Source organism: Phalaenopsis equestris, unplaced genomic scaffold (genome assembly GCF_001263595.1).
Source record: "Phalaenopsis equestris unplaced genomic scaffold, ASM126359v1 Scaffold000364, whole genome shotgun sequence".
Taxonomy (NCBI): domain Eukaryota; kingdom Viridiplantae; phylum Streptophyta; class Magnoliopsida; order Asparagales; family Orchidaceae; genus Phalaenopsis; species Phalaenopsis equestris.
In genome coordinates, this window is record NW_018164806.1 from 715,308 (window position 1) to 738,946 (window position 23,639).

The window sequence follows — 23,639 nt, forward strand, 5'->3', positions numbered from 1 at the left end:
CATTTCGCGTGCACAAGTACTAAATAAATTCAAACAATTGCTAATTACATTCAAACTTATAAAGAATTACCAGAAATAGCACAAGAAAAAACGAGAAAACAATCACCAGCATGGCTTTGCCATACAACAAAAATTTCTAAAATTCAATTTCACAGAAGACAACCACTTCAGACAGCATCGAACGAATAGTATCAGCGCCAAATAAAAATTAAAAAATTTAAAAATAAACCTATCAAATTATTTGTCTGATAAGAGCTCCAGACAGCATGGAACGAATGGTATCAGCGCCAAATAAAAATTAAAAATTAAAAAATAAACCTATCAAATTATTTGTCTGATAAGAGACATTCTATCGTTTTAATCATCTGATAATGCTCTAAAGCCGTTCAATTTGCTTCGAAGCCTTTTACAATTTCCATAGCTTTAGCAACGGCTGCATCACCACGCTTCAAAATGCCTTCAAGCAGTTCTATCTTTTCCAGCAGCAGACCGGTATTTGAATTAGCGCATAGAATCAGCCTATCAGCTTTCTCTAGAGCAGCACATAACTGCAATATGAACAGCAGAATTAATCAGTTATTATTATTGTTGAATCTTTTTAGGATATAAGGTCCAATATCACTCGTGAATGCATACAACTCGATAAAGATCTTATTTTGGTGGAAGAAAGATAGAAGGAAGAGATGGATCGGAGACTTGAGAAATGATCTCAAGAATCGTGTATTTAACTCGAACCTCATGTAAACCGGAAAAAATAGACCCGAGTTCTCTTGGATACAATGCTTTCATAGAGAGAGAGAGAGAGAGAGAAAGAGAAGTTTCTCGGGAAAAGATCCAAGGTCCCTTCCTCTCATCTTTTTCTTGGGAAAAGATCCAAGGTCCCTTCCTCTCATCTTTTTCCATATTATACCAAAAAGGAAAAATAATAGAAAATACATTTAATATAGCATGACACTCCTTCATGTTGTCTTGCTGAACAGATAACACTTTTAAGAGAGACTGAACTCACATCCTTGAGAGTAATGATGGACATTTATAGCTATTGCCCCTTCTATGTGAACTATGTCACGTCCACAAAAGAGATGAGATTCAACAACTTAGGTAGGTGGGCTCAGTTCAGTAGCTTCAGCGGGCGGGCTCAGTTAGACATATTAGTTTTTGTTGTTTTAGAATACATATAAAAAATATGTATTTAATTAGGATACAGTCATATTCATATATACATTTAGTTCCCTGATTCTCATGGCTCTGTGATCAAACATTGAGAAGAATAAGAGCATGAGGTTCGTTTGATTCTCTATAGTTATGTAGGTCATTGGCTTCTGTTGAGTTGAATGAACCGAAACAAAGATCTTCGAGGCAAGAGCTCAATATAATTCAAGAATAGAACTTAAACTGGGGGCACATCGACCTTTCCTGCGAGGAATTAGATCATTCCTACTCATCCATGAGCCCAAACTTGGGGGCACTTTGTGTTTCGCCTACAAGGAGTAGACTTTTGAGTTACTCTGGTAAGGGAGATCCGCTTTGTTCTCGGGTGCATTGGCTCTCCTATGAGAAAGTGTTATTCTGATTCCATGGTGCAACGTGTTGAGATCTGTTGAATACAAAATTTATGACTGAAGAGGTTAGACCTTTGATTCGATTGCGTGAATATATTTAGTCAGGACATGCACTTGGGTGCTTCGTTGTCACGACATTCGGACTGTTTAAAAAGAAAGTACAAAATAAATTGAGTCATAAATAACATTGATTGCAACAATTATTAGATTTTCATGAATATGCTCCCTTTAAGTTTCAAAAAGTGTTATAAGAGCATTGTGAGTTATGTGTTCACAGATAAGAGAGTGCACTTTAGTTAGTAAACCTGAGGCGTTACTTCTATAATCTTATTTTCATGATAAACAAGATTCGAGTGACTTGAAAAGAATCTCTGTCGCAGAAAGCAATTGGCTATTATGAGCCTAAAAGAAGAATCTTGGAGGAGAACTAATTTTTCTGAGAATCTGGATATTTGGTGAAGGTACCTTCTGCAAGTTTTTCTGTCAAAGTCATAGGTCCTTCGGATTCGTCCACGGAGGAGGTACATAGAACTGGCCTAATAGATGAGGTAACGCAAACTCACTTTGAGTCTCGCTCACCTGGGAAGATTCTCTTGATTTGAATGATCTGGCGGAAAGTCAACCTCCTGATGTGATCAAAGAGCAAGGGGAGCCTCATATGATAGTTTTTGTCAAGCCTGACTCTGATGGTGAGGATGCCACAATTTATCTTTCTAGACTTTTGAATCATTGATTTCATGGCAAGTCCTTATAATTTTTTATGTAAAAATGTAGGTCATACAGACAAGCGACAGTTCACTTTTGGAAGATGCTTATGTTGAGCTCTTATCAATAGGGAAAGAGGGAAAGATTTTCCTAAGACTTGTGTCGTCGGGCGAGATGTCCTGGATCAAGGAAACAATGATCTATCTCTGGAAGGTAATATGATGAGATGTCATCAGTTAGAATTATTTTCTTGTCAAGTGTGATATCATGTTATTTTCAGAGACGCCAAACAATCAAATCATGGAAGGTCCTGGGATGAGTGATGCAGAGGTTAGGACTCTACACGAAGCCACCACTTTTGTCGACATTTAAGTGGCAGATCCGATCGCTAGAGAAACTCTAGCTTCGACTGAAGAAGATTTGTCGAGTTCAAGTCATGTGACTGATATCTCCTTTCACTTAGAAGATTGTGACAGTGTGATGGAAAGGCCAACGTCGATGGAAGGTGAACTCATTGAAACATGAGAGCATATTGCTGATCTGGAAGCTAGGGAACTAGTTACCGATCAGAAGTCCAGGGAGCAGATGGCCGAGTTCGAAAGGAAATTGTCGAAATTAGGCAAAGGCTGAAGATCGTTGAGACTGACTTATCCTTTAGACAACGTCTGGAGCTGGGTAAACCCCAACAGTTTTGTAGCTGGTGGTTGGTCAGTACTTCAGCGTCTTGGGTCAAGAACCATCATATGGAGGACATTAAGAAAATGATTTATTCCATTTTTATGCATATGAATGTTTTCGGTAATTCGGTTGTATCGCTATTTGTATTTTGTGGCTCTACTTCTTGGGATGAAATGTTTTTTCTGGTGTTTACCTCAAAACTGCTTTTTGATGTCTGAGAATTTGTTGCTTTAATATACTCAATAATTTTAACTTTGTCAAATTTCGTATTCGTTCGAATTCTTGTTGTGCGTACTGAGATCAAACGATTGTATTTATATAGCTTTCAAGGAGAAAGAAATAGATCTATTCCTTTTGTTCACTTCTTTCGAGGGCCTTCCCTTCCATCGTATTTCTTATGTAGCAGATCTTCCTTGATAAAGGAGTCTGGCTCAGAGAAGAGAGGCTCATCCTTCTCGTCGGCAAGATATCATAAGGGTCACACATGGACAACAAGTTATTAGCAGAGGCACAATTCAAGTATATTTTTGACAGTGTTGTGACCTTGAGACATGCAATGAAGGAGAAAACTCCCAACACTGTTTATGAGCACGATATCTGCATGTACTTTACGCAATTTCAGTCGACTTTGCGGTTCCCTCTATGCGCAAAACTAGTGCATATCTTTAACTTTTTTAGGCTTATTTTTGCCCATATTAGTCCTAACTTGATTAAGAGTATTATGGAGGTCATAATATATGTATGTGCGGAATCTTTGTTTTGTCACATCTTCCAGTTAAATTCACAATGACGATATGGTAATGTTTTCTTCTCAGCTGATGTTAGGCCTTGCTAACAAATTGCCTATCGATTAGAAGAAGTGGTTATGCTTCGCCCGTAGCATAAGTGGTTGAAACATTTCAACTGAAACATAGCGATCGGTAAGAGAGATGGACAGTCTCTTGCCGCTGACTGTTAAAGAAAAGAAAGGCTTCCAGTCTTTGAAAGTGCAATTGATATCATTTGCTACACTTCACTGTCTTCCTCAACGAGATGTTAAAAGGTAAATATCATTTCCTTTGTATTGAAGTTGGTGATTTTCTTAGCTTTGTTGCTGATTAGTTGGTTGATTACTGCTATCATTCTTATTACTTTGTCACAAATGAGAAGCGTAGATCCTTTAAGTGTTTATCTTACCGGATTGCTGCCACCCTCCCCATGCCTACTGACATCGCAGGGCCTTCGACGCTAGTTTTAAGTGATGTCAAGTAGGAGGAAGTGTTCCACAAGTGCTCCCCCACTGCGAAACACCCTGGGGTGTTGATGATAGGGGGACCCCCTGCAAGTTCTCTAGCAAGTCGGGGCGCGCAGCACTTGTCGAAGGGCAAAAGAAAAAGTAATAATGAGGAAGAGAGATCCCACTGAAACACAACAACTAAGGCTAAGAAGAGTCATATAGTTTCATGTGAGTCCCTTTTGACGTAAATCTCTTTAATTACTCCTGCTATGGAAGTTCGGGTAATGATCACAAATCCAGATAAGAACAGGGTGTTGGTCGATTTGACCAAAAATCGGCTCCCTAATGGATGATACTCCACAATGGCGTTTCAATTAGGCCAGGTAATCAGTTCCAAAAATCTAAGAGAGACGACGCGAGACCTTAAGCCAAAGGACCACCATATCCCCTTGATAGAGAGTACGGCGTCATCCTAGCAATGGGCACAGTTGATGCATCCCACCGTTCTCTCATGAGGGAAAAGAGAGTGTTTGGCTCAATTCGTCCTGAACTGGAGGAGAAAGTTTCTCTTCTAAAGGCTTCTCTTCCTGAACCGTGATCAAATTGAAAGTGCTTAAGAAAGATAAGGTTGATTATGAAAGTGCCATGTCGATTAATGGGAAGGTCTTACTCATGCGACAAATAAATGTGTTGATGTTTGACAAGGAGAGGCTCGAGAAAGACCTACTTGATAGTATAATAACACACAACCTTTAAGCGAGCCGCTAGGATGATTCATGAATTGGATGTGAAGGTGAGAGAAGATCTTTGAACGACAAAAATAGAATTATAGCAGGAGAGGAGGAGATTTAAGGCATTACGAGAAGAGATGGAGGGACTACGAGCTCAAGTGGTTGATCAGAAGAAACAGATGGAAAATATGGGAACTAATTAAGAATTCTTATCCTGCCTTATCACTTCTCAGGCATATCAAGATATCCTGGCGAACAATTATGATCAAGCCATGAAGTCTATCTCAAGGAAGTTGGTGCATGGAGGAGTCCTTACTCCATAGTGGAATGATATCGGCCGTTTTCTTACCTCCTCTTAGAAGCTCTAGAATCAAGATAGTGGAGATGGTACCTCCAACAACCCGTGACTGATTATGCAAGTTGCATTTTTGCAAAATTCGAATTGAATAAAGAAATATCTTGAATAGCAAATGTACTAAATAGAAATTATACCAAAAGAAAAATGCTTTTTTTTATGTTATATGGATTTTCATGGCCTCACATGAGTGGTGCTTGTGTTTTGGGAAATCAAATGTTGTTGTTGTGGTTTTGTAGGCTTCACAGTTTTCTTTTGTTTTTTAATTTTAAATTTGGATTACCACTTTTGCAAATGTTATTCCTTTCATGCCTCGGGGGTTTTTTTTTATAGATTTTAGGCATTAATGCAAGTCTCGAGTATGATTTCCCACTTTATAAGTACTTCGGGAAGTATTTTTTGATATAGACTATCCTTCTTCTTCGGCTCCTTTTTTTCTGCAACTATAGCTTTGATAGTTCTTTCGCCGACTCAAGCAAAACAATTGTAATGAAGGAAAGTAGGAGATTTTTCTTGTCTTACAATTTCAAAACCAGTTCGAAGTTAAGACCTTCAGTTCTGGGAAATCTATCGGAGAAGTATATTTTCGACAAGTCAATTATCGTCCGAGCAGCTGGAGATGAAGAGGCGCCAAACACCCTCGTGGAAGGTGAAGTTTGTTATTATTATGATTAGTTCAAGTTGGGCCTTTGATTTCCTTTGTGCCAAGAATTGAGGACATTTTAAATTTCTATGAGTTGACGCAATACAGATTTGCTCAAACTCAATATCAGTCCTAATCACGCTCATCTTATTATTGCGTGATCAAGATTTGCATTAATCGATAAATTGTTTTAGAGTCTTGATAAGGCTGAAAGTGTATTATGATGGAACAATAATCTTTAACTCCACCGCAAATAAACTTTACCGGACTTGAGCATAAGATCTTGAAATGGAGAACAAAGTTTTATTTTATTCAAATAAGGGAGTATGGAAGAGTTCCACTTCGTCCCGACTTCTCGCGCCTAGAGCGGCTCTGAGGGAATCGAGTTTTTCTGAACTTGAGAAGTACAGTCATTCTTTCGTCAAGAACAAACATTTCAATGTCACAAATTTTATTACGTCCAACTACCTGAAGAATTCATTGTGCGGTGAGCACTCGCCTATTTTTATTTACTTTGGTTATGATTTTACCTACCTATTTATTTTGCCTTTTTGTCAAAGCCAATTATTTTACAAAAAAGTACATAAAACCTTCAGTGTTGTTGACTAAAGATATGAAGCATTGATTGGTTGAACTACTCAAGGAGGGTAAAACGTGTCGGGATCTGCTAGTGTAATGTGAGCAGCCCAATAATCATCATTGGTGACGATGATGACGAGAAGGCAGACAATGCTTCCCTGATCCTCCCCGTGAATATGGTGTCTATTAAAAAGGAAGTTATCCTAGAAACTACTAGAACTTCCCTAGTTCCCCGAGTTCGCATCCGGGTCAACCTTCAATCAAGAGATAAAGGCAAAGTAGTTATGGAAGAAGCGATGTCTGAAGAGCCATGTCTGAAGCGACTAAGGGAGGAACCAAAGGAGAGGGGGTCCCTTCGGCCCTTTCAAATTATTCCACAGAAGCGCGTGGCTGGGAAAAGTACAATTTGAAGAAAAGGATCCTTTAGATCAATAAGGCGACAATGAGGGCCCTTGTTGATCTAACTCAAGATTGGGCAGTTGGCGAGCTTTATTCGGATAAATCATACCTATTAGGGCCAGTGCTGAGTTCCCCCAAAATTATGGCCCAAACATGTGCGAATAGATGAAAGCTGCATTTGTCGGTGATGGAAAGTTTGGCGAATCCCCGACAATGAGGTACTCAACGTGTCAAACTCACAATCACCTTCATAATGCGAAAATTTCTATCTTTACTTCATGTTCATCAAAAAAGGAGTAAGCTATGTCAAGAATTCGTAAATTTTCTCATGAAATAAAGATTTTTTCCTTTTTGCCTATCTTGAGATGATAGTGATATGATTTTTTGCCTTTTTGATTTCACGAAGTGCTGCTATTATTTCATCCTTTTGCTTGAGTCTTACTATATGCCTGGAATTTGGCAATAGTTTTCAAGGTAAGATGTCTTTCATGGGTCAAATCTTGCACGTGACATATTAAGTGGATCTTGTTATTGTCAGCGTGGGGTACCCGCTTAGAGTCGCCTTAAGGATGGCTCTCACGCTACTCAATACTCTTTGCACAGAGAGGGTAGCATATTAGCTAGGGCTGTTCCTATGTCCAATGAACTTGCTTTTATTTATTTAGGGTTTTTTGCTGCTCAAGTGTTGAGGGGACACTTTTGCATATTTTTTGGGCCTGGTAAGGCTCTAACTAATGTCCATATCAAATAGGAGAGGGAATAAAATCCTCTAGTCCTAGATTGATCATATATTTGTGTTGAATTTTGAATACAACTAGTCATTCAAAATGTGACCTGTTAGAAATTTCAAATAGTGTGAGTTACAGGTAAGGATAATAATAACTGAGATGCAAGGCATTTCCATCTTTGTTTAACGAAAAACTCAAGTTTATTGTCATTCCCGTGACTGTTGTTCTTTGAAATCTATATATATAAAAGAAGAATGACAAGTCCCGCATTCCTTTAAACCTTATAAAAAAGGAAAAACATTAGAAATAATGTTTAGGATGAAGAATCTGGCTCGAATAAGCTTGGAAGAAATTCCTTTGTTCCGCAAAGTCAGACAGGACGATCCTTCCGAGAAGTGGTTCTAAACTTCCTGCTCGTTGATATTCGAACGAGGGGGCTTCTCGTTTGTTGAATTTGAATACTAGCCTATTCAGATTCTATTCGAGAGAAAGCCTCCTTTTAGATGTCGAGAGAATGAACTTCTCTTCGTAAAGAGTATTTGAGACCTCTTCTTATGAGGAGTAAGTTCTTTTGACATATTGATCTTGTTGGATGAGTCTCAAATATATGATCTTTGAATGCTCGTATATTTGCTTTCAATTCCATGACTCTCTTGTTATGAATCATCAACAAGGTGGTCGGGGGGTTTCGCAACTGCTGGCAGGATCGTCTCTCCTTCTTCCCTCAGTCGGCTCTTTCAATGATGAAGCAAGAGGAGAGCTTCAATCTCAAACCACGGTTGAAGATCGCACTGATGGTGTTGACCTTTTTCAATAGTTTAGAATTGAAGAGTGGACATATTCGTAAAAAGGATAATAGATATTGTACCTCTGTAACTTATTCCTCGGTTGAGGATCTTTTTGCATTTTGTGTTTGTAACTTGCAGTTTTTTTTTAATATTAATATAAAGTTTTAATTTGTTAAATGTCTATTTTTTTATTGGTCTATACCCGATGTTTGTTTTTTTGTTGCGATAATATCTGTTGTCTCCATGTTTGCATAAGTTTCTCAAGTGTAGTTCTTCTTGTTTGAATGTATTGACGATACTTATCCTAAGCTAACATTTTTCTTCTTGAGAACCGACGTGTTTTAACCTAGTGTAAATCCCTTTCGACTCAGAGGTCCTTCAATTTTCCTATAGGTCTTACCTCCTTGGAGGTTTTCAGTTGCTTCGGCAAGCTCTCTTTTTGCTTGGCATCTTTGGCACCCCTGAGCAACTAATAAGTGTTTGGGGTAACAACACATTTCTCCCTCCTAAAGACGGCCGATAATTTTTGTGATCAGTTCCCTGACGAATTTTGTGACTACATTGAATAGGGTTTTCAATACTTCGACATTCAGTTTAAGGGAATCCTGAGCAACATTGAGGCCGTATTTTGTATTCAGCCACTCGTATCTTTACTTCGTTCTCTATTACCCAGGGCTTGTTTCTGTCATGGATCGTGAGCTTACTTTATGATGGATGATTCAACAACCTCCCATGTGTCATATATACCCTTGGAATTAACAGGCCGTTGCCGCTCCCTCCTAGAAAATTGGGCCTAGCTGGCCTTATCCCAATGGAGCCTACCAGGAGGATGAGAGCAGTGACAGTCAGTAAAATAATAGTATATATGTTGTTATGTGTTGCTTAGGAGAATATAAAGGGATAGTATTCAGTATCCTATGTATTTCCCAAAGCGTCTCTTTTAGAATCATTTAAGTATTTTTATCTTCTACATCAGTTATTGGCTGCCCTTGACTATAAATAGACATGTAGGCTACCTGTGAAAACACATCTCCAAGAAAACTAGTTAAGCATAATTTTACAAACATGCAGTCGTGGCACTCATCCTTCGGTGGTGGTAGAGAGAGTGATTGCGAAAGAATGGAGACAATGGATCCTTTGATCCTATGCCTTAACCTTATTCTTCTTGTTCGTTGAACTTTGAAATAGGAAACTTATTGCTTGTTTACTCCGAACAAAGAATTGTGCTGGTTCAGAGGCCAATAAGTTTCCTTATCAAATGTTAGAAGGAGATTCCCTGCGTGGTGAAAAATCTCCTTAAACATGCGATTGGTTATCACCGGTAGCTATCATCCCTATAGGCTTGTTAGCCAAAAACTTCGATACTTCAGCTCATTTATTGCTCCGAATCTTGAGGCAGATGAACCGGAGGTGAGCACCTTCTTGGTCTTTCCAAGGTCTTTCGAAAGGTAGTTGCGCATAAAGTTTTTCGTGATAGTCTTCATTATTGGAAGTCATGACAGGTAGTTGCTTTTTACGAGGAGATCATTGATGTATAATTTAACATTTCTTCCTTTTTTTTATTTCTGAAAATTGCATCTATCAATCTTTGATAGATTGCCCCAACGTTCTTTAAACCAAAAGGCATCACATTATAGCAATATACCCCCTCCTTGGTTATGAAGACAATTTTTACTGTGTCGGTGGGATGCATCATGATCCGCGGCTATCCAAAGAATACGTTAAGAAAGCTCATGAATGAATGTTCCGCTGCCAAGTTGACCAGCGCATCAATCTGCTGTAGTGGGTGATTATTTTTCGGACAAGCTACATTCATGTTGGTGAAATTGACACGCATCCTCCATCTGTCACTTGCATTTTCGCAATTACTATATTAGCAAGTCAATCAGGATATTGCACTTTCCGAATGAAACTAGCATCTAGCAGTTTTGTGAGGGATAGGTTGAGCTAGGTTACTTGTCATTGCCTGTATCTTCTATTTGACGAGCTTGGCTCCTGACTTTAAGTCCAATCAATGGCAGATGACGTTGATATTGACTCCAGGCATTTCGTTGGGAGCCCATGCAAAGCCATCTCGATAATTTCTTGGGACAACAATTCAACGCTGATCTGGAAGGTCCTTCCTCCTTTGAAAACCTCAATGGCTTCAAGATCGTTGTTGCCCTTACTACTATCGAGCAGGAGGATGTCTTCTTGTATATCATGCATACCATCCGTGGCTCATAAATAGCAAGTTTGGGATTGTTATAAGTCTCTCGAAAGGTGATGACTTGTCCTAAGGGTGGAAACTTGACAGCGACATGATAGTTGGAAGTAACAGCCCTGAAGGTGTTCAGCACCGGTCTGCCGAGGATGACATTATATATGTTGGGGGCATCTATGATAATGAAATCGGTTGTTGTCGCGTACTGGCGTCCTCCTTCCCCCCAAGTCATCAGAAGGGCAATCACAAGTTTCTTTTTGTTCTCCGAAAAATACAAAAAGCGGTCCAAAGGTGGGGCAAATCGATTAGCCGCTATCCCCATTTTCTCAAACTCCTTTGAATGGAATATTGACAGAGCTACTGTTAGCAATCAAGATACTATTGAATTGGTAATCAACAATGATGGCAGTGAATACTATGACATCATTACAGGGATTTCCACCAGTGGGCAGATCGACATCTGAGAATGTGGCAGGAGGGTAGATTGGTGTAGCGTGTTTGACCTAGTGATTGAATAAATCTCTCATGTTCTTAATCTCTTTAGACTGGACATTTGCGAAGCTTCAGGTTTGTCTCCTCAAAAGATGGTTGGCATGATGCTGACGATGTGGATCAGTCTCATCGAAGTGGGTTCATCGCTATTACCCTCGGCTAGTGTCTTACCCTGTCTTTGAGTTCAGGCTTAAGGGGCAACAAACTCCTTCAAATTTCCTTCCCTGATCCATTTTTCGGTCAGGCTATGAAAATTTTGACACTCCTCGGTGTCGTGACCATGATTTTGACGATATGCAGAGAATCTATTGGGATCACGGGTGAGTGTTCCTACCTTCATGGGAAATGGCTTCTTGAAGCCCTTGTTTAAATGTTCTCTACGATCTCAACCATTGAAACCCTTAAAGGTGTGACTTTAGTGGTAGGAAGTCGAGGTTGCTTGTGACTTTGCTCTGACCTTCTTCCGACCAACCTCCTATTGGTATCACCCTGCTCCCGTCAGAAATGTTTGTCGAGAGCGTTCTAAGATTTCCTCTTTCTGAAGCGGTTCTTCGGGTTCTGCAATCGTCGTGAGAATTGTTTTGAAACCTCTCCTTAGACTTTTGTGGTCGGGAGAAACTAGGACAGAACTTATACTCCCCAGTAGATATGTGGCTATTCGCAAGCTCGAGGAGCTTGGCCAAAATCTTTGGCTTCCACAAGTCAAGCGGGTACCGAAACGACCCCTCACATTGACCTTACGCTAGGGTGATGTGAGCAACAGCAGGTTTTAGATCGTGGATATATAGCATATCTCGTTGGAAGAGGTTAATGAATCATCTAAAGCTCTCCATAAGTCCTTGGTGAATTTTTAAGAGAGCTCGAGGGTTTTTTGGTAGCTTTTGCGGACTCGTGATTGAGCCAGAGCCACGAACATGTGCTTGAACTCTCAAAGGAAATGATGACTCCTGGCAGCAGATTGTTGAACACGCGTTAAGCTGATTCTCTTAATGCCATGAAAAATAAACGACACTTTAAAGCATCGTTAATTATGAGCAGGCAGACTGTTGACCTTAATGGAACTAGATTATCGGTACGGTTAGATCTCCTTTTATAAGATTACAAATGAGGAATCTTAAACTTCCTTAATGCTTGAGCTTCTACAATCTCCTTTGAGAATGTGCTATCTATTGTCTTTGTCATCTTCTTCGTCTCGCTTCTTCATCTAAATATTCAAGGTGAGTCTTCGCCTTCTTCATCTTCTTTCCTCTTCATACAAGGCTTCAGAAGGTTGTCCTTACATGCAGTCAAAGTTGTCTTTTTTTGCTTCGCCTAACTCTAATAATGGGTCAAGAGCTATCCTCGGTCTGGCTCTCGATAAGTTTTGACTAGGAGGCTCCTGCTCCAGTAGCACTTGCTTTGGCGGTTGTTGCCTGTGAGCCACTGTTCCCGTATGAATTTTGGGCTCGGTTTGGGAATGAGATTTGAAGGCCTCTCTTGTATCTTGCACGGTCTTCAAAATTTGTTCTCTCATCTCATTGATCTGTTGTATCACAAACTCTCTAGTACAATCCATCAATCCATCGTTCTCCTTCATCTTTTATTACATAGACAAATCTTGCAGAGTTTGGGTATGAACTTCCACGCTAACCGCGCCTTTTAGGATTGAATCTTTTAGGACGTAGGGCCCTCTATCGATCGTGGTATATATAGCTCGGTAAAGACCTTATTTTCGTTACAGAAAGGAAAAAGAAAAAGATGGATGTAAAGCTTGAGAGAAGATCTCGGGGATTGTGTATTGAACTTGAACCTCTGGTAAGCCGGAGAAAATAATCCCGTGAAGGTTTCTCGGATCACGATGCTTTGAGAGAGAAAGAAGTTTCCCGGGAAAAGATTCAAGATCCCTTTCACTCATCTTGACTTCCATTTTACTCCAAAAGAGAAGAAAATATAAAATACATTTAGTACAGTGCGACATCCATCCATGGTGACTTGCTAAAAAAGGCTGTAATTCAGATGTCAAGAAACACTTTTAAATGGACTCGTGTCCTTGCTAGTAATGATAGCCATCTATAGTAGTTGTCCCTCTTACGCGGACTAGTTCAGCTCTACATAAGAGATGAGATTCAGCCGCTTCAGCAGGTGGGCTCAGTTCAACCACTTTGGCAGGTGGGCTCAGTTCATCATATTAGTTTCCATTGTTTTAAAATATGTATAAAAAGTTTGTATTTTAGATATGCAAACATATTTGTGTATACAATTATTATTATTATTATTATTTTGAAGATTTACATAGATACCATTCAATCCATAAGTATTTACATATCTAAAATCCAAAGTTTGTAATTTAGACTTATAACACTTTGGTGTTATGAAACTATGCATGAAAAGGTGAATTTCACTTTTAAAAGGCTAGTGATGGTAGATTTTTTATGTGATGTTAAAACATTGAATGGTGGGCATGTAAATATGACTATTTAGATGTTAGATATGTAAATACATAAGGGCTGCGTGGAATGTATATAAATTTCACTTAATTTTATTTAATTTTTTTTAAGATTTACACAAATACCAATCAATTCTTATGTGTATATATAACACCTAAATTTCAATTTTTACAAACATGTCCCATTACCTATGCACGAAAAAGTGTAATTCGCTTTATCAAAGTTAAAATTAAGGTATTTTTATGTGATATGAATGATTTGGATCGTATATATGTAAAAGGTTAAGTTTAGGTATTAGATATGTAAATATAAAGAAATTGTATGGTATTCCTTTTTTCGTCACGGTGATTAACCAAGTTAGGCTTATCATTTTCTATACTTCACCAAATATTTTTAGAAATCTGACTAATGAGCCGCAATCTACAACCTATACAAAAAATATGTTTTCTAAAGAAAAATGTGGGAAAAACTCCTCAAACTTCTTATAACTTGAACAATAGGTTTTCTTTCTGTAGGGCAAAAGCTTAGGCCTTTTAAAGACCATTTAATGTTTTTTTTTTTGGAATTAAAAAATTTAGATAAAACTTGCTTGATTAATACTATGTTTATTATTATAAAAAAGAGAACAAACTTAAAATAGTCTCTAATTAGTGGGCATTTTACTCCCATGGACTATCTCATATCTTCCCTCCAGAGCTCCTATAGAATTTTATGATAAGTTTTGAATAAGTTTGCTGAAGCTAAAATTTGCTCATATGGATAGTTTCTTTTAAAACTTTTATGAGCTAGTTTTGCGGTAGTAGGAAATGTAAATGACAAAAAGGAAAATTTTATTTTCCTAAAAGACCATTCCTTTATGCCTTCTAAAAGTTTAAGTAAGAGAGCCCGCTTTTTGTTCATATAGATAGCAATTTCAACAGATACTATTTGGGATCAAATTTGAGTAATCTAAGAGACTAATTAGAGATAAGAGATAGTTGATCTAAAATGACCATACATAAATAGTGTATGGATCATTTTGAGCTTTTTATCTTTTTAAAAACAAATTAAGTTATTTTTCAAATACTCAAAATAAGTGATCACAAACAACCGTTAAACAATTGAAACCTCAATAATAATAAAATGAAAAACCCGCACACTTTCCCATTAAGTTACTGTATTTATCAAGTTGGGAACAAATAAAACCTTAAGGAAAAAAACACTTATCTGACCTTTAATGTTGAAGAAGTCCATGAGTGGTCATTCCCTGACAATGACTCGATCAACAAATCATAGTTTTCCTAAGGCATGCAAAAGCAAGGGAATATTGAGTCCCAAGATCCTTATCAAAGTAAAAGTTAATAACAAACAAAATCCATATAAAAAATAAAAAATGATGAAAAACAAGCTTTACTGAAATAAATAGAACCACGTGATTAAGATGCAGTTGAGTTTTTACAAGTAAGGTAGTATTCTAAGCTGATTTGATCAAATGTTCAAAGGAACATAGAGGTAAATTAAATTTGAATTTAGGCGCATTTACATACATAGCACTCAAAACATTGCTATTTACAAAACTATCAAAGCATAAGGGAATTTTGATCATACTCCTTCAATTTATAGATTTTAGTAAACTTTGCTTGTGCATTGAACATATCATTGACAAATAAGAATACATTTGCAATGCATCTAGTAAAGACAATTCTATGCATGACCAAATTTTTAGCATCACTAATAAGGAGCATGCTTTAAACCATACAAATATGTATCAAGTTTATAAATAATTATTTTCCAGAATCTTCAGACTTATTCATGAAGAAAAGACATATTGGCATCTTAAAAATATCATTGGCAAAAATGGATTAACGAAATGAGAAAATAATATAATTTAAATCAACAAGTTCCTTTTGCTGATATCATGCTACCAAAAGCTCTACTCGATAAATTTTGTTGACATTATGTTTTTTCTTATTCGATCCAGCAAATTCATATATTGCACAACGCCCTCTTATCCTTTAGCAGTTTAGTTAATGTCCATTTATTTTCTACTCCAGCACTTACATTTCCAACTCCTGCTTAACGAAGTCTTTAACATGAACTGTTTCTTCAATATAATTCATTCACCGACATCAATTATCAATAAATAATGCAATGAAGGACTTACATATTCCTCGAGTTGTTCTCAATTATATCACGAACCTGCTAGGCTCACGTTGTTTCTCAAAATTTTGATGAATCACGTGACCTCTTTCTTGCATATCATTTTCAAGAACTTTCTTTAGTTCAATCTGTTCAGAACTTGACTTCACATTTATCAGCTTCAATGTATATAATAGTCCTACTTTCAATGAACTTCTGATTGTAATCCTTGCAAAGTTTTTATTTAAAATCATTAATTCCATATCCAATGAATTAACACTTCATAGATTTAAAGTCAATATTATTTTTGAAAATTGACTTTAAAAAAATATAGAAAAGACAACAAAAATCTTCAAGTGAGGAAAGAGATAAATTGAAGCTCACTTATTGATCAAATAAGCATAAATTACTTAATGATGTTCACTCAAATGCTAACAACCTAGGGAGTTTAAAGACATCATCCATGTGCTCCATTTCCATCCAGTGAGATTGGTAACAATAAGATCTCAATTTAAACTCTTGAGTGATGGAACAGCTAAAATGCAAATATTTAGTGGCAGATATGCTTTTAGTACTGATGGATTCAACACAATCAGCAAAATATATTTTTAATACGTCATTAACTATTGTGAGGCCAGAGATATTTAGGGATTTTAAAGTTATGCGGTGCTCAAATCATTCAGAATTTTGAGAGCTCAGAGGACTCAATTTTAAAATCATAAATATAATACAAAGTATACTATAACAACATTGAAAGGGAGTGTTGTAAATGTTTAACTCAATTTGGTTTAGTACCAATAGAACTATCCTATAGCTAATGTTAGTGTAGGTTCATCATGTTTAAGTATCATATGAGATACCCATAAAAGGTGATGGCTGGGCCTTTGAACTTCCACATAAGGATATATACGAATGTTAGAAACAAAAGTAAAACAAGGCTGAAAGGGAGCAAGCGTCATTGGCCTTTATTATGTGGTTGTGGTCTTCTTTCTCAAGCATAATTAAGGGACGATAAGCAAATTGTTTCCATCTTTGATGAGCATCCAATAAGAAATCATACCACTATCGTATTTAGATCTACTGATTTATTACCTCTCTTTATGATTCTTCTATTGTTACAAGGGCTAAGATATTTCAATCAAATTCGTCAAAGAACTGAACATTTTGTATAATTAAATTGGGTGCATTTGGGAGCTATGAAAAAGACTGTTTTTTATTTCACTCAATTGACTTGGAACTCCTCCAAGGTGATTATCTCAGCTCGTTTCATCCTTCCTGCTCCTGCCAACCCCTCAAGAACCTGTCTTTGCTGCTGCCAGTGCTGCTGTCAGCACTCCAGGTTCTGCCTTCACTACCACCAGCCCCTTCCGGGCCAGTTCTTGTTGTCGCCAGCCCCCCCTAAGGCTTGTTCCTGCTGTTGTCCGGCCCCAGACACCTGTTCTTGCTGCTATTCCGCCCACCGTCTACTCTTACTACTGTCCAGCCCACCGCCACGTCTTCCAGTTGTTTTCCAGCCACCAGTCACCTCTTCCTTCTGCTGTCCATACCATTGCCATCGCTCCTACTCCCTTTGCCACCACAACCACTTGCTACCAACCTCCTCCTAGCAGGCCACTATCACTCCTATGCCATTCAGCGCTGCAGCCACTGGCTACCATCCACCTTCCAGAACTACCGCAGCTTCCTCCCTCCCCTTCAGGTCTTGCCCCTCTCCTTTAACGAGTCATTTATGTGTTTTGTGCTGTTTTTTTCTTATTTTGCATTGTTGCCGTAGTTAGTTACCGTTTGCATGTTTGTGTCGTTCTGTGCTGAGGATTCGTCATTGTAACTTTTTAAATTCAACAATAAAATTTGTTGTTCGGTCGTGGTTTGTGTTAACTCTGGTATTATTTGGTATTATAGCTAGTCTAAGGCTAGTTTTATTCTAGGGTTACCTAGCATTCAACTTACCCCTACACCAAAATATTTTTGTCCTATTTCCAATTCATAGCCAAACTTTGACCTGTCCCAAATTTCACCTTGTTGATTTTCAAAATCAAAGAGCCCCAAATTAAATTTTCTATACCTTCAATTAGCCTCATACACCCCTTCCACCTCCCAACCCTAAATCCTAGTCATATCACCGTGAAGATACATGTCGGAGCCTACCCAGGATGAGATACAACAAGAGAACCACTGACTTCATAGAAAACTTGCGGACATTGGGGATGACATCTAAGGGGGACTTATCCACGAAAGTGACAAGAAAAATCGAAGAGGCAAAAGAGACGAGAATTTCAACCCCTTCCATGGGAAGAATTTCAGTGATGAATTAGAAAGGCCAAGTGTTGCAGAATCCAGTATCACAAAATGCCTAGAGAGGAGACATCATGTGGAGGACACAGAGATTTCATAATAAAAGTAAAACTATCAAAATTCGATGGAGGTATGGATCCAGGTGATTTTATCAAATAGCTTCAACCAATTGAGAGATTTTTTGAATACAAAGAGGTATCAGAAGGATAAAGGGTAAAGCTTGCATCTATCAAATTGAGAAAAAACGCCTCCTTGTTGTGAGACAACTTATAGAGGCAAAGGAAAAGAGATAACAGTGATAAGATTTCCAAGTGGGAGAAGATGAAAGAAGCGATGCAAAGAAAATACCTCTCACCTCACTACCGTTATGATATATTTCTGAGACGTTGCCACCTATAACAGAGGAATTTACGATGCAATTTGACCAGTTGCAGATGAAGTGAGATTTGGTCGAGCCAAAGGAACATGTCATATACCATTATCTAGGGGCCTGAAACCCGTTATTAGCAATGCAGTATAGATGCAACCTTATTGGTCTCTTGGTATGTCCAGACATTAGCATTGAAAGTGGAAAGACAACATGACAGCGACTTTGTATATGTTTAAAAATACAAGAATTTGATACTGCTGTTAGAAGATTTAAATCCCCGGCAACGGCGCGAAAAACTTGATAACGGTTATAGATTTGATAAAGATGTGTATAAAATATTCAATAATTGCAAAGTCACACTTATCAATGCAAGTATATGTATCGCTCAAGTAATACAAGGTTCTAATTGAGTCCTAAATATCGATCTCACAGAGAGTAATATTAGCGACTAGAACTAAGATTTAAAAAATCAATACTTAATCACAACAATATGATTCAAATTGCATATTTATCACTAATAGGCAATTGAAATAAAAATGAAATTTTAACAAAGTCTTAATTAACTAATTCTACTAATAAAGTTTATAATGTGAAGTTCAATATATAAGAAAGCATCATTCTCCTTGTCAAAAAATTTAAGTGAATGGATAAATTGAATCAGTTCAAATTGTATTGTGTCAAATAGGAGTATACTTATTCTTTACCCTTTGGACCAAACATAAAGAACATTGACTAATCATATTCTTGATTACTGAATCTGCGGCTATGCTGGGAGGATACCGGCTCTCACTTTAGAGCTCCCACGTTCCCCTCGCCTGAGGGCTAACATCTACACTTCAGCACCCAAACGATAGGACCGAATTTAGGATTTTAGTCTGTCACTCTAAAATCTCCAATTTTACGCCCGATAATTTTTATTTTCCTATTTATTTGCATTCAACTTTCAAGGACTTTGACCTCCCTAAATCTTAGATGCAATCTTCACTTTAGTTTTAAAACTCAACATATTTTAACAAATCAATTGGTCAGATTGAAAGTAAATTAAGATTGAAGTGAAAAGATCATCACAACTTCTTTAACATTCTCATGACACAACCAATTCAAATCACTATTTCACACTCATAGAGAAGATACGAGAAAACTTATAAGTTATATATAAAAGCAAAGTCATACAAACTTCAATAAGTAAATACAACTTATCTCTAATTCCTCCCCAAACAAACTCCTCGAAGTTCCTCTGAATCTCTTCCTTTCTTTACAACACACAGAATTCTCTTTCGAAGCGGCAAGGAGGAAAAAATCTTTCACTTTTCCTCCACTCTTACAATTTCTCGAAGAATTCCTCACAATACTAACCACTCTCTACACTCTAATGGGCACCACAAACAACAAGACTCAGCAAACACCCCCTTTTTAGGCCTCCAAATGTTTCTTTTAAAGTTGTAGAAAAGTTTTCAAGAGTTGCCCAAGCATCCCTTAAAAAGTCGAACACATTCAATGCATCTGTTGAGCGAACCGACGTGCTCGCCGTCAGCGGCCTCGATGGCGCCGCCGACGGCCTTCTAGGGACTCTCGGGAAAAACTCGCCGTCGGCGGCGTCGATCCCGTCGTCGGTCGACGCCCAAAATCAAATCATCATATTTTGGTCTTTTTTGCTCCAAATTCGCTCATTTTTGCATATTTTTGCTCCAATGACTATAATTCAACATATCTACAACAAAACATCAAAAATACATTTCTTTAAAGTGCAATATCATCAAAATCAGTGTAAAATAAATATAAAAATCTCAACATATTTTCATTTGGTCACAGCAGCAATAGAACAAGACCACCACCAGTCAAGCAATCACCCACAATTGGAGATACCATTAGGAGTGCACCACAAATAGTTGAGAAAACTAATTCAAATAAGGATAGAGCCACCCCCAGTGAGAAGAAGCCTGAGAAGAGTAGCAAGCCAACTACAGTCTCTGCCAAAAAATGCTTAAGATGCCAAGGTTTTGGACACATTACCTCGAGCTGCCAGATGAGTCAATTTGCATCTTTTACTGAGGAGGGTGACGTGAAGGAGGTTAGCGACGAGGAGATAGTTGAGGAACAGAGTGAGATGCGTCATCTTCCACCTAATAAGGGCTAGCAGCTCGTGGTTTGACGGGTTCTACTGACTAAGGATACAAGGGATTCGCAGTGACCTCATCACGATATATTCTACACCCGTTGCACTGTACAAGAGAAGGTATGCAGCCTCATCATCGATGAAGAAAGAAGTAAAAAAGTGTCGTCTACACAAATAGTGGAGAAATTGAGCCTCATGACTCAACGACACTCCCAGTCATATTCTCTGACATGGTTGAAGAAGAAAAACAATGTTAGCATTGATCGGAGGTGCTTAGCGGAGTTTTCGATTAGGAGATAACTACATGATCAGGTGTGATGCGACGTGGCCATCATGGATGTCTGCCGACTTTTATTGGGGAAAAGGTGACAATTCGACTAGATGACTCGGCACGACGGATTTAGAAACACATTCTTTCGCCAAGAATGGAAATCACATAGAATTTCTCCCTTTGATGAAGCACGAGATCACAGGCACCATTGCCAGCAGAGCAACATCGGTGGGACAAGTTGTAGTGATGAAAATGGATGATAGGCCTGAGACGCTAGCTCTAAACACAGGACAGACACGACAGACGGCATTTCAAGATATCACAGCTGATTGATTACCACGAGCGCTTCCATTGTGTGAGGAGGTTCAGGTTATTCCCACTTCAAATCCGGTTAAGCTGACTATAGATTACTTTGAGAGTATTTAGCAACAGAGGCATGAAACAGACTCAATTCACTAGTAGAATCCCAGAAGAATGGACCGATGTTGATGTTTGCTTGTAAGTTGGGAAAGACCCTCGATGCCTTGGAGGATGGTGTAGTTGTCAGTGGGATCGAGGTGCTGCTAAGATTGCACACAAAGAATTAGAAACTTTGACAAATAATGTCGAAGTTCCCCTAACCTTGGGAGATTGACGCATGACTTATGGAATGTTCAGTTGAGTCGGCCAGAATGGGTCCCAGTCCAGCAGAAGGCTAGGCTGGTAGGCCTTCAGGGGGGGGGCTCCTACTTCCTATTTCCCTTCTTTCCATAAGAGGATCCCCTTCCTATTATATTTCTTGCATTTTCTATCCCTTTCATATTATAATACTAGCCTTTTCTATTCCCTTTTTATTCTATTTATTTCCAATTCCAGTTCCTTCATGTTTTAACCACTAGAAACTATTCTATATATATAATATATATATATATATGTTGTTTGCTTGGTAAGGGATTATTAATTGGTTGTTTTTTATTTCAATTTGTTGCATTTAAGGAGTTTCTCCCTTCTGAAGTTGTATTTGATGATGAAAAGGTACTCCGACTATATCTTGACCGAGATGGTAATTATCTCCGCTCGTTCCATCCCTTCCTGTAGTCGCCAACCTTCCAGAGCCTGTATTTGCTTCTGCTAGCACTCCAAGGTCTGCCTTTGTTGTCGCCAGCCCCTTTTGGACCTGTTGTTGCCGCTGACAGCCCATACACCTATTCCTGGCTGTCCCGCCCACCGTCTACTCTTCCTATTGTTGTTCAGCCCACCACACCTCTTATGGCTGTTGCCTATCCACCAGACACCTGTTCTTGCTGTTGTCTAGACCACCACCACCACTCCTACTCCTTTTGCCACCACTCCTACTTCCTTTGCCATCGCAACCACTTGTTGTCAGCCTCCTCTTAACAGACCGCCATCACTCCTATGCCATCCAACGCCGTAGCCACAGGCTATCATCCATCGTCCAACACTGTCGCAGCTTCCTCCCTCCCCTTCCAGGCCTGTCGCTCTCCTCTAATCAGTCTTTTATGTGTTCTGTACTGTTTTCAGTATTGTTTTGTAGCATTGTCGTTGTCATTTACCATTTACATGTTTGAGTTATTTTGAGTTGAGGATTCATCGTTGTAACCTTATGAATTCAACAATAAAATTTGAGATTTAGTTGTGATTTGGGTCAACTCTGGTATCAATGTAGCTCCCCAATCCTGCTTATAATTTTTTTTTTTATTTACTTGCCGTTCATCCAATTAAACCTTGAATGATGCATTTCCTTGTCAATTTATTCTAATAATTAGTATTGAAACAGTTCTGTCTGACAAGCAAAAGGCGAACGGAACGTTAGTCCTAATGTCATTTCCCCATCCAGAACGACTATCAAGATTCTAGGAAGCCGATCACCATTGACGCTGGTTATCCCTAACTCCATCACATGTTGGGAAGAAAGACTGAAGGAGTAAGGTATGTAGAGATGATTGCAAGAATAGTATTGGGAGAAGCGGAGTAGGAAATTGTGAGGGTTACCTGAAAGAGTTGCTGAAGATCATGGGGCGAAAGGGAATCTAAGGAGGCCGTAGTTGGTTGTGAGGGAGGAGGACTCTTCCGACGGTCTCCGTCGACGACAACATCGTCGCCGACGTCGCTGAGCAGATCACCGATGCAGAGCAGCGGGCCACCTACGCCGCGCATCTCACGTAGCCTTTCTTTCTCTCTCATCAGTCGCGCCTCTATTTCCGGTTCGGAGAGAGTTCTCGGATCGAGTGGCCTCATGGATGCGTTGTGAGAGCCTAATATGAGAGCTTAGCTCATAAGCACGTGACCTGCAATAACCTTATAATCTAATTAAAAATAATCTATTGATAAGTTAGATGTAGCGACTATTATAAATTTTTATTTTTTTGAAAAAATTAGATCATTGTCAAGAAGTTCTGCGTTTTAAAAACGCATAAGCTGCCAAAACGCAGATTACCCAAACAGGCCAGGTGAGTTTACAAAACGTCACCGCACCAAATAAACTGCCCCAAACGGGCCCTAAGTTATTGAGATTATTGAGTATTAACACACTCATTTTATTTCTTGTCGTTCGAGGGTTTGTGAGTTTATTGGGGGTATTAACCTCAATAACTGCCAGATAACCCTTCAATACTCCCGAATAACCGTCATACGTACACAATTAATATTTTTCATAATATGCAGGTTTGGATATCAAAAAACATAGAAATTTAGAGTGTGATTGGTTAGACTACCCAAATCAGCTTCTGAGTTGAACTGGCTTATTCTGTCTGTTTGATTGGCGTGTTTTGTAATTGTGGTTTCAACTGCGGTGCGGTCGCTTCTATTATTCGTGACCACGTCTATGTTGTTGTGTCCTACATTCGTGAGTAATAAAATTCTAGCATTGCCATCGCGTTGCCCTCCCATGCACTAGCCGACCGCGAACCAAAAATGTCTCCAGCCTGCTCAATTCGTGATCCAGATCACTTCTCCTCCATTTGA

The 23,639-nt window shown here is 38.6% G+C and overlaps 1 protein-coding gene across 1 annotated transcript; it reads right to left on the reverse strand.

Moving 5' to 3' along the window:
* Positions 1 to 261: 261 nt before the first annotated feature.
* Positions 262 to 22,929, reverse strand: LOC110026340. Its single transcript, XM_020727233.1, has 3 exons — positions 22,668 to 22,929; positions 14,717 to 14,785; positions 262 to 548 (listed from the first exon to the last, which is right to left on the reverse strand). The coding sequence occupies exons 1-3, from the start codon at positions 22,911 to 22,913 to the stop codon at positions 387 to 389; spliced, it is 477 nt and encodes a 158-aa protein (XP_020582892.1). The 5' UTR covers positions 22,914 to 22,929; the 3' UTR covers positions 262 to 386.
* Between the last annotated feature and the right edge of the window lie 710 nt (positions 22,930 to 23,639).